Source organism: Festucalex cinctus, chromosome 12 (genome assembly GCF_051991245.1).
Source record: "Festucalex cinctus isolate MCC-2025b chromosome 12, RoL_Fcin_1.0, whole genome shotgun sequence".
NCBI classification, from domain to species: domain Eukaryota; kingdom Metazoa; phylum Chordata; class Actinopteri; order Syngnathiformes; family Syngnathidae; genus Festucalex; species Festucalex cinctus.
Genome location: NC_135422.1, coordinates 18508799 through 18520234, shown reverse-complemented (window position 1 = coordinate 18520234; position 11436 = coordinate 18508799). Strand labels below are relative to the sequence as shown.

Genomic DNA, 11436 nt, shown 5'->3' with positions numbered 1-11436 from the left:
TTATGCTTTATGAACATTTGTCATCAGGAATTGACAGCAGGTATAACGAAGGCTGCACGGAGCTGGCCAAATACCTCTTCTATGGACTCTACGGGAGAAGTCCCATCAACGTGGAACATTCCCTGACGGGATGTTCAGAGGAGATGCTGGATGGTGAGTTTGTCAAGGTCACGTTCTTTCAACTCATTTTTTCAAACATGTTGGTTTTCTTTTCAGACGTGATCCTTCTAATCAAGGCTGAGTGCGTTCACCTGTATTGCAACCCGCTCAATTTGGGCTACCTGCTGCCCTATGTGTCCCATTGGAGGAACCTGCACCTCTACTGCATGACCGAAGCTGAGGTTTGACCACCAACCGCCGCGTTCGTAGAAGTTCCTGCGGTCGCAATTCTGCAATACAAAAATGCAATACCATAAATTCCTCATACTCATTCGCAATACTCCTTCTTTTTCTAATAAAAAAAGTCACAATATTGTAAAAAAACAAAAATAAAAAAAACTCATGCTAATTAAAACCACAATATTGTGCTTATGCAGCAATGAAAAATATAAAAATATTATTATATATAAAAATATATGAATATATGTATTGAGGCACTCACTTCACATATTGACTCAGTTTACGAGCATATTACTTTCCCTTTCATCTGACCATTACATTTTAAAACGTATGAGGGCCAAAACATGTCTTGTTAAAATTAAACTGCACTAAAAAACTAGCCAGCAGGAGGTGCTAGAACTGCACAAATGGAAATCAATCTGACTTTTTTTTTTTAACAGATGTGCTATGCTGCTTTTAATTATTGTGACATGATGAAGAGGTTATAGTGTGGGAGATTGAATATCGCGATATCACGATATTACCGGTATCGTTACATCCCTATTGGTTAAAACGTGAAACATTGTGAAAAAATTGTGAATAGTCAATTTTACTTTCACAATTTTCTAGCAACAGCATAACACAGGGCATTTTGGGGGCCATCTTGGAAAATGGCTGTCATATTTTTCTTCATGGCCTTTAGCACGTTTGTGAAAAATTAAAAGAAAAATGAAAGAAGTTCTGTGGTTGTGATATTAGGGCCATTTTTGCGTCAATACGCCCACACGACAGCCTCTGTGAAGCAACTTTAGATATTTTATATTTATGAATAGAATGGAACATCAAAATTCAAAGACCTGAAGGCCATACTAAATTTATGAAAAAGATTTTTACAGTATTCTTCCGCTATTGCTGGGGGATATGGGAACTGATATCTCAAGGCAAATAGTGGGAAAAAGTATTTAGACAGGGCTTTGGCTGCATCTTGTGGCACATTGGTGCATTAAATAAAGTGCACGAAAAAAAAAATCCATATTTTGCTTTTAGAATTGCATGACAAGCTTCTCATTGTCTTGTTCACTCGTGTTGTTCCTCACGCAGTATGAAGACGAAGAGGCTGCGGAGGAGTTCAAAATCTCAAGTTTTGTCACCATGGTTAAAGACTGCCAGCGTATCGGTGTGCCTTACAGCTCGCTGGGTATATACGTTTTTGTTTTTTTTTAAACGTTTTTTTCTTACATTTCACATCCACCAGCATGTCCCAAGGTAACCCAAAGCTTACCTTTTTCAACTTTCAACTTTCAGGCCACGTGCAAAAGTTTGACATTTTCATGGTGGAAAAGTGGCCCCTTATTCAGGCTTTCGCTCTGGAGGGCATCGGGGGAGGAAGCTTTTTCACCATGAAATACAAGGTGAGTCCTGTTGTTTTAAAAAGGACGCATAATTTACTTGCTTTCCCACTCTTTAAGGGTAATTTCCTGTCTCCTCAGTTGTCGGACATGAGCGAGCGACTGTGGCGGCTTTACAGCAGGCTGGACTCGGTGTCACTGGACCAGCTACTGGCCGAGGTGATGATGCTGAGTTTACTTCCTACTGTTTGTCTTTTATTGTAGGAATGCTGAAGCATTCCCACATATGTTATTGTGATTTTTATTGTCCACACTTTTTTGCCGCGTAAAGACTCCTACAAAATACTTCCAATTTACACTGTTCAAATTTCAACTAGTTTAAAAAATTCACGCCTCCCGCCCGGGATATATATCGTCTGATTCCATATTACTTACAGTATTTGAACAATTTAACTTGTAAAATCAACATTTTTCCATTCATTTTCAATGGGACAGACATTGAACTTTTTCTAAGTATTACTTTCCACGCCCACTTCCATACATGTAATTTATCATCATTACCAGGTGTCTGATACTGCTCGGTGGCACAGTTGGTAAAGTTCATTGTCCGGTAACCAGGAGGTCATAATTTCATAATTTATCTCTCAATTTTCATAAGCCTTCCCCATGCATTCAAATCTTAGCATTCAGCTATTGGCATTTAGCTTTCAGCATTCCCACGCAATTTTCCCAGAAATTGCACTTAGTCTAGTTAGAAGGGAAATGTTGTCAGTGACATCACGGCAGCAATTTTGTCTTTCTCCAGTGAAGTCTAACAGGCTAATTATATTTTACTATTATATTATATTATATTTGTATTTCTATTTTGCTATTATATTTCTCATAGTTGGATGTTGTCCGCTATGTCGGAGTGAAATATCGATTGACGTGACAACTTTTTCAGACATTCCGGAATATGTTTGTTAAACAGTGCGCAATAATTTTGCTGAGTCACGTTGCTAAGTGACGGTCCACCATGTGTCCATTAAATGCTAACTTAAAAAATGTCCACTGTGTCGGCAAGATCGCATTAGTGTGTGGGAGCTTGAGCGATAGGCATTATTATTATGCATTGCACGATACGATACGATCCACGATATAAGGCTCACGATAATGATTATCTCACGATGTGACAACAACGCGATTATCTATGTATTGGTCAGATCATAAATCCACAATAATCTACAATAAAACTAATCATAAAATAAAAATAATATAAATAAATAATAAATAACAATAAAATAAATAAAAAAATATCCATAATATAATAATAATAAAAATATATTTATAAATATAAAACGAAGCTCATGAGTCTTCTTCGCCTGAAGACTGGCGTCCATTTCCCTGCCACTGTTATGTGGCGCTCCCCCTAGTGGCCCGCCAAATAATTGCTCAATAAGTCATGAACAGTAGAGCCATTTTAGTGGATGAATAATAACTACCAATATCGCGATACTTACTTAGGCGTATCGATAATTCACCGGGAGACAAAGTATCATGATTTATCGCAATATCGATATATCGTCACACTCCTATGCACGATATTGGAAAATCATGCGATATGCGATAAGGTTGCTGAATCTAGCAATATCAATATAATTACGATGTTTTACATGTATCGAATGAAATGGCATTTTTCTTATCGAAGGAAAGAATTGCATTTTTCCATGCAGGAAACTAAGTAACGATGTAACGATAACGGCAATATCGCGATATTAAAACTACCACAATATATTGTCGCCATGTCACAATATTAAAAGCAGCACATCTGTAAAAAATAAATAAATAAATAAATAAAAAAAAAAAAAAAAAGTTGATTTCCATTTGTGCAGTTCTAGCACCCTCTGGTGGCTATTTTTTTTTTGTGCAGTTTAATTTTCACAAGGCATGTTTTGGCCCTTATATTTGTAAAATATGCGCTAAATGCAGATCAGTTGTAATGTACAAAAGTACAATATTGTTTTTTTTTTCAGTATGCACCCCATTTTTTTTTACAATATTGTGACATTTATTTATTTATTTATTTATTATTTTTCTTGTATTGCTAACCTCCGCACAATATCATGATCATTATCGTATCGTGAGCTTCATATCGTGATAATATCGTATCGTGATGTTTGGATATTGTTACAACCCTAAAAATAAGCAAACTCAAATAATTAATTAATTGTAACAACCTCTCAACATTCTGTTCCCTCTTTCAGGATTTGAGAAGCTTTGAGAGGCAGTGGAGCGGCTTCTTCTCCCGCATGGAGCTGGAGAGTCACCTGTCCATCCTGGAGCTGTCCGAGGCTCAGGCTGGAGAGGTGCTCCTATTAAAAAAAAAAATGATACTAAACAAAATAATAATAATAACTTGAGTTCTGGCTTAATGTGTCCCTGCAGGCCTTCCGCACGTATTTCTGCCATGGGCTGATCTCGAGCAACATCACAGACAAAAGGTAAGTCGTCAGAATAATACTGATGCGGTGTTTGGTGCTAAAAAAAATAAAAATAAAAATGTTGTGGTGATTCCAGCAAAGATCGGCATCCCTTCGTGCTGTTTGGTGCACACTCGTCCTCGGACGACATGGACAGCTACTCCTTCAACTTTCCTTCCGAGAGTCACCAAGTTGGCAACGCGGGACCTGGTGGCTCTCTGGCAAGACACATGGTAGGAAGCAAAAGCACAACTTGTCCTACAGCACCACTCAGTGACATACTCGGGAACAGCACCCATCGTCCCATTATTATATTGATTGTATTTCTTGGTTTTGAAGGACTTTTGTGACCCTGCATTGAGTTTTCATTGTCATTGTCATGATCAGATTTTGCAGTGCGCTGCTGCCCGTGGACACTTGGCCTGCTCGCGGACCTATTTCTTTGGAACCACGCACACGCCCTTCCTCGGTGAGACATTTATTGACCAACCGTGAATGACTCCGGTGTTACGTTACCATGACGAGTAGGAGTGTGACGATATATCGATGTCTTGATACATCGTGATACTTTGTCTCGCGATAGATTATTGGTACGTCTACGCAAGTATGAGCTGTTGATGTCATGTTAGTCAATTAACACATTGTTTGTAAACACACAGTTTTTCAGTATTATGACAACTGCTGTTGGTTAGTGCAAGTTTGTAGGAAAATAGCTAAATATGTTTTTGATACTAATGATATTGGGGGTGGGACTTAAATTTTTCTTCTTCCCACTCCTATTCAGGCTAAGTTTAGAAAAATTTGTCTAGAAAAATTGATATATCGTTAATGTTGATTATTGCCTGAAATAAATGAAAAAAAAATATATATATAGCGTATATACATAAAATTAATAGAAATACACGATAATAATACATCCACATACTCACAGCTTTCGTTAACTAAAGTGGGCAGGCACTGCAGAGACCCAACTGCATCAACCTTTTTACATTACTGTGCTGTATTGTTATGTATTAAACATCGAGTCATTTCATCCACAGGGAGTCAACATGCAATGCCAGAAAAAAGAGAAGTTTTGTAAGTGATGTCATCCACTTTTCTTTTGGGTTTTTTTCGAGCAAAATGAAGTCTTATTTTACATTCTCGTTCCAGGTTGTTGTCTTGCGTTTACTCGGCGGCGGTTCAAGCCGTTCTCGCAGGAATTAAATGCTTTTCCAGCACATCCAGTGCCGCCAAGGTAAGCGATCCCATCTCGGCCATCTTTCGCTCGTTACCTCGCTTGAACGCGGCCCATGTTTCCACCAGGCTAAAGACGTAGCAGAGCACACCTTCCTGGCAGCGTTGGACTCGTCAGATTTAAGCGCGTACCGCAGTCTTCTCAGGTCGTTTCATACACAAAAAGATGCTTTCAAAGACGGAACTCCTCGTGGTTTACTTGCGTTTGTGTGTTCGCTCAGGTCACGCTGTGAATTCGACATTCGGGCGGCCGATAAGCAGGGAAGGTGAGTGTCCAGCAGCCAATCAGATTGCAGGTATTTTACACGCAAGCTCAACTTGTTGTTTTTGTTCTTTTGAGGCTCCTTCCGCTGACTGACGCCGCGAGCCGCTTTGTCGTCAAAACGGTAAGTATTTTGTCTGTGTTCTTTATTATCTGGAGTTATTAATTTCCTCTTCTTTCTCATTTTTGTCAGGCTTCCATGACGATCCGTGACGTGCCAGACCTGCAGGGTCACGGCGGGGGCAACCTGGGTTCTGTGGTCTTCTCTGAAACGTTCCTCGACTCCAGCATTAGCATTCAACACAAAGGTATATTTATGAGTTAGAGTGGAATTTTCATATTGCAAAAAATGTCCACGTTTCCCACAACTTGAAAAAGGTATCCTCATTTGTAATACAGTGTTCCCTTGTTTATCGGGGGTGTTACGTTCCAATATCTACCCGCGATAATGGAAATCTGCATTAATTAAAAAAATAAATAAAAAAAATCTGTTAATTAAATATATATTTTTTTCGTTTATTATATATGTTTGAGTATGATTTTTGCTTTATTATAAATGATTAGGTTCTTTTTTCATTTATATTCATTTTTTCCCATTAAAAGTATCTTTGTTTTTTTTTATTTATTACAGTACACAGCACAGTTAGGGCTGCTCAATTATGGAAAAAATAATGATCACGATTATTTTGGCAATTATTGAAATCGCAATTGTTTATTTTTTGGTACAAAACAAGAAAATGTGAACACATTTAAAAATATTAAGACCAATTAAAAAAAAAATGCAACACGATAATTATGTAAGTTTCTTTTGGACCAAACAGAATTAACAATTTATATTTGTAATAAATATTTATTTATTTACCTTGGTAAAATCTTGAAGTTGGAGTGCAGCATGTGTACTGTGCAGTAGGATGATCATTTTTGTTTTGTTTTTTTGTTTTTGTTTGGCACAAAACAAGACAATGTTTAAGCATAAAAAAAATATGAAGACAAATAAAATTCTTTGAAACATTAATTATGCAAGTTCCTTTTGGATAAAACAAAATCCATTAAATTAGTCATTTTAAATAAAAAAAAAAAAGGTGCAAATGTATACATTCTAACAACTCAAAAATTAGCTTTAACATTCTTGTTTTTTTTTTACGATAATGCTGATTCTGTAATTGTGGAGTGTAATAATTGAAATTGTAATTGAATTTCGATTAATTGCATAGCCCTAAGCACAGTATATATATTTTTTCATTTATTCATGTTTTTTTTCATTTTGGTATGATTTTCAGTTTATTGAGAATGCGTTTTCATACATCATTTGGTTTTTGCTTTTTTTTTTAATTTACATTCATTTTTTCCATTAAAAGCACGGTTGTCTTTTTAATTTATTACAGTATAGAGCACAGTATATTTTTTTTATTTATGTTTTTTTCATTTTGGTATGATTTTTTAGTTTATTATGAATGCTTTTTCATTCATCATTTATGTGTGTGTTTTTTGTTGTTGTTTTTTTGTTGTTTTTTGTTGTTGTTGTTTTTTTTAAATTTACAGTCATTTTTTTCCATTAAAAATATGTGTTTTTAATTGACTTGTTATACAGCGCAGTATATATTTTCTATCTCCGTGATGCAATGTCGTGCAGTGACGGGACACATGCCGTTGGAAAGGTCTCGTCGAGACGAATCCGCGGATTATGTCCCCCGGTCGGATGTAGGGTTCGATACATACGGCTGCGCAAAGACCAAATACAATAAACAAACAAACCAAAAAGCATGTTTCAAAAAAAAAAAAAAAAAAAAGCACGCTGTAAAAAAATCCGCGAGACAGCGAAAGATGAACCCGCGTTAAACAAGGGAACACTGTACTGTACATTGGTTAATAATAAGCATTCTCAAATCAATGCATATAATTGACATATTGACCTCCTTCCGCATTTCACAACTGATTCAAACTATTCTCTACCATTTTATACGTCACCATTTTTAAATTCTCCACGTTCTACATTCCAACTGAAGCATTTACACACACTTTCTACAGAAATGTAATTCTCCGGTCTTAATCGCGTTTGTGTGTTTCTGTCTCGTGGAGATGGCGCCATGACAGCAGACAGCTGCTACACCATCCTGACGGCCAGCGTGCCTCGCTATGCCTGCTGGATGGCACGTTTCCCATTTTTAATCACGTTGTTGTATTTCCTGTGAACCAGTGCTAGCGCTGAAATGTTTTGTTGCTCTTTTTTGATGTAGATGGAATCTGACGTCAAGCAGTCGGAGCTGGCCCAGAAACTCACAAAGGTGATGTCGAAAGTCTGCCGTTTTAGTTAAAAGCAGCCATTTAAAGAGAGACTGCATCAAAGCCTTCTGTATGCTCTAGCATAATAAACACCACCAACAAAAAAAAACAACAACGTAAAAATACGTCTTTGGGACACTTAAAACATAAAAAAATATATAACATATTTATACGTTTTTGGGAGCAAATGAGTTAATCTCATGATGTCAATATTTAACTCATGATTAATGGCAAATGTTATATCTGAACCAAATCTACAATAAAAAGCACAATAAAATATTTTTTTTCCCCAAGTTTTCATACTCTTGTTAAAAATAAAAGTAGGAAAAAAATGTTAAACTAAGAAATATGGCTACACCTTTTAGTCATTGATACAGTCGTTTCATAATAATTCATAAAATTGAGTTAAAGTTAAAAAGATGTACAGTGTTCCCTCGTTTTCCGCCGGGGTTAGGGTCCAAAAAAACTCACAATAAATGCAATCTGTAAAGTAGCGAGCTTTATGTTTTACATTTACTATAAATATTTTAAGGCTCTAAAACCCCTCACCACACAGTTTATACACGTTTCTCATCGAGGCATTTATTGGTTCCTCACATTTCTGTCTTGTTTAAACATTGTCAATGTTTATATAACTTTTCATATGTTTTATGTAATAAGTACATTAATGTAAGAAAATACATGCAGAATTGCACTAAAAAAAATCTGCAATACAGCGAAAAGTGAACCGCAAGAAAACACTGTACTGTATGATATTGATTTGTTTTGAGGTCATTTTTCTGCCACTAGATGGCATAATTGCATTTGGAAGACATTAGTGACAGCTCAGTGTATTTTTCTTTTCATATTGAGAGCTATCTAATATTTAGCTATCTAATATTTAACGTAAAGTCCATCCATTTTCTGAACCGCTTGTTCCTCACAAGGGTCGCAGGGGTGCTGAAGCCTATCCCAGCTGGCTATGGGCAGTAGGTGGGGTACACCCTGAACTGGTTGCAAGCCAATCGCAGTATTTAACGTGAAGTAACTTGTGAAATTCTGCACATTTTTAAAATTTGTAAAATACATCTTGAGTCTAGTCACCGCGGATATATGCATTATGATGACATTTATTATTGCTAAATTTTGATGCGGACGTGTCTGCTCCGTTGCGACTGAAATTTCCTCAGTTTTGATTCCAAGTAAAGGGGCGGTCGTTAATCGCACGTTTAAAAAAAATGAGTGGCGTTAAAGGAACTTTAAATTAACTCCAGATTAATGCCATAATTTTGACACCACTAGATAGATAGTAGGGCTGCACGATATTGGAAAAACATGCGATATAGCTGTTGAATATAGCGATATCGATATTATTGCGATATTTAACATGTACCTAAAGAAATTAAATTTTTATTATCTAATGAAAGAATTACATTTTTTTCATGCGGCAAAATAATCAAACTCAATGTATTCTTAATTAAATGTAATGACCTCTCAATAATGTTCAACTATTGGATGGCAGTGCACCTTTTGGTTAAGTACACTGTGTTCCAACTATGTTTTGCATTTGCATTATTAGGGTTGGAACACCCATGGAACTAGGGGCGTGGAAACCAAATAAAAGGAGAGGGTGATGAGTGGATTTTTTTCAGAGAGTGCAGTAGTGAATTCTATCAGTTGGTTCCTCTCCTCTCTCCTAGCGAGCGTTGAACTGAGTGTCTTCTCTCCTTTTTTTTGTCATGTTTAATAGATGTCAAACAGGTAAACCTGACAGTCTGACCGGTCAAATTCAGATAAAAGCATAAAATTCCATATCGAACTTATTGCATGTCTTTGCGATATGCATATTGCATCGGCCAATATCGCGATATCACTATTTTTTTTATATATCGTGCGGCCCTCATAGACATAACGTGTGATTAATTTGTGATTAATTAAGTCATGATTAATTACGATTCGTACGTATGCGTATGTGTGGGCACGGTAAAAATGCATGAAATTTGACTTGCTGATACCTGCAGAAACCTTGTTACATTTCCACTTCACGACGCTGACAACAATAAACAGCAAAGCGATTCCTGTGATTCAAAACTGAGCCGTAATGACGTGTCACTAATAACGTGTCCACTTTGTAAATCGTGTGAAACAGAATGAAGACGATTCCTGTCTGGGGACCGCTCTGACCAACGCAGATGGCGCGTACGTGCTGTCCAGCAGCCACCTCTCAGCGCCCGAAGACGGTAAATGTGGCGAATGGCGGACATTTTTCTAATCCCGGCCCTCTTTTCATGTGACATTCTCGTCCGAATGTGGATTTCAGGGAAAATGTCCTTCTTCTCCGGGGGGCTTCTGTTTGTTCACTCTCAGTACGGAAGCATCATTCTCTCGCAGGAGCACATCGGCGCCATCAGGCTGTACCATCCGGTATGCTGCCTCACAATGGGACTTATTTGTACTTCGAGAGCATCTTCAAATGTTTTATGTTCTTAACAGGAGCCCGATGGTGTCGCGTCGCTCTTTGTGGACTACGAGAGCGCACTGCTTCCTCACCTGCCCTTTCCGCTCCACAGCACAGACCACTGCTTGGTCTTCGCCCTGCAGCCCAGGTCCAAAAGCTACAGGGGCTTCTATTCCAAGGTGAGACCCTCAGCGGGGATCCTTTAAGAGTTAAGAGGAGCCGGGAATTAATTTGACCCCTCTGTAAGGTTTTGCCGGCGTGGAAAAGTGCTGAATGTGGACTCACTCTGCACTTGGTGGACCAGGATCAGCTGACGTGGAGCCACAAAAACATGTAAGATTTTCAACGTCAAATATGTTGGTTTTTTTTGTTTTTTGTTTTTTTAATTGTTTTAATAAGCATAGTTATCGTCTGCCTGTAAAATCCATCCACCAAGGAACTTTCTTTCTTTTCACCTTTTAACATATTCCACAGTGCTTGAACAGGAAGTTTTAAGACATCCCACTTTATTGCTTTGAAAGCAACGGAGCCAATGACAACTGGAGTGGCCTCACGCGACTTTTGTCATTTTGCAGGAGAGTGATTCAAAGTTTTATGACCTCTATGTAATAAATACAATCTGGGGGGGCTTTATAGATTGGTGATATGATTAGTTCTACCGGTACAAAAAATGTGGCTCTCAAATTTTTGCATTTTGATGTTGCGATTGATGCGCATTGGTATTTTTAATCGGTGCTGTGGCAGTTCTTTGTTATTGTGCGATTTGTCAAATATTACTTTGCTTGATTAATTTTCCTAAAAATTGAAAAAATGGAGTTAGTCCTCTCTCCTTCTCAGTGATATCATCGCCTTACCGTTTTGTCAGGTTGACACATTCGAGCAGGTGTGTCATACATATAGCCCGCATACAGCCCGCAGGCCGAATCGGGCCCGCAAAGAGGTTTAATCCGGCCCGTAGGGTGATCTTGTAAAGTAAAAAAATGAGTCGTGTGTACTTTAAATTAACTCGAAATTAACGCGCTAATTTTGACACCCCTACTTTGGAACATAGTCTTTGGTGTTAGCCCTCACCAAGGTTATTTTATTTAACTA

The 11436-nt window shown here is 37.6% G+C and overlaps 1 protein-coding gene across 2 annotated transcripts in view; it reads left to right on the top strand.

Annotated features, from left to right (window-relative positions):
* dnaaf9 (dynein axonemal assembly factor 9) overlaps nt 1-11436 on the top strand; it is a 36950-nt gene that overhangs the window by 2579 nt on the left and 22935 nt on the right. For both annotated transcript variants that reach the window (XM_077538176.1, XM_077538177.1), the window contains exons 3-23: nt 28-153; nt 217-341; nt 1420-1516; nt 1624-1730; nt 1809-1886; nt 3911-4012; nt 4092-4147; nt 4224-4359; nt 4514-4595; nt 5167-5203; nt 5279-5363; nt 5432-5508; nt 5584-5628; nt 5703-5748; nt 5818-5932; nt 7704-7774; nt 7862-7909; nt 10036-10126; nt 10207-10310; nt 10380-10523; nt 10592-10677. In XM_077538176.1, coding sequence (XP_077394302.1) covers nt 28-153; nt 217-341; nt 1420-1516; nt 1624-1730; nt 1809-1886; nt 3911-4012; nt 4092-4147; nt 4224-4359; nt 4514-4595; nt 5167-5203; nt 5279-5363; nt 5432-5508; nt 5584-5628; nt 5703-5748; nt 5818-5932; nt 7704-7774; nt 7862-7909; nt 10036-10126; nt 10207-10310; nt 10380-10523; nt 10592-10677 — 1858 coding nt within the window. The remainder of the gene's footprint in view (nt 1-27; nt 154-216; nt 342-1419; nt 1517-1623; nt 1731-1808; nt 1887-3910; nt 4013-4091; nt 4148-4223; nt 4360-4513; nt 4596-5166; nt 5204-5278; nt 5364-5431; nt 5509-5583; nt 5629-5702; nt 5749-5817; nt 5933-7703; nt 7775-7861; nt 7910-10035; nt 10127-10206; nt 10311-10379; nt 10524-10591; nt 10678-11436) is intronic.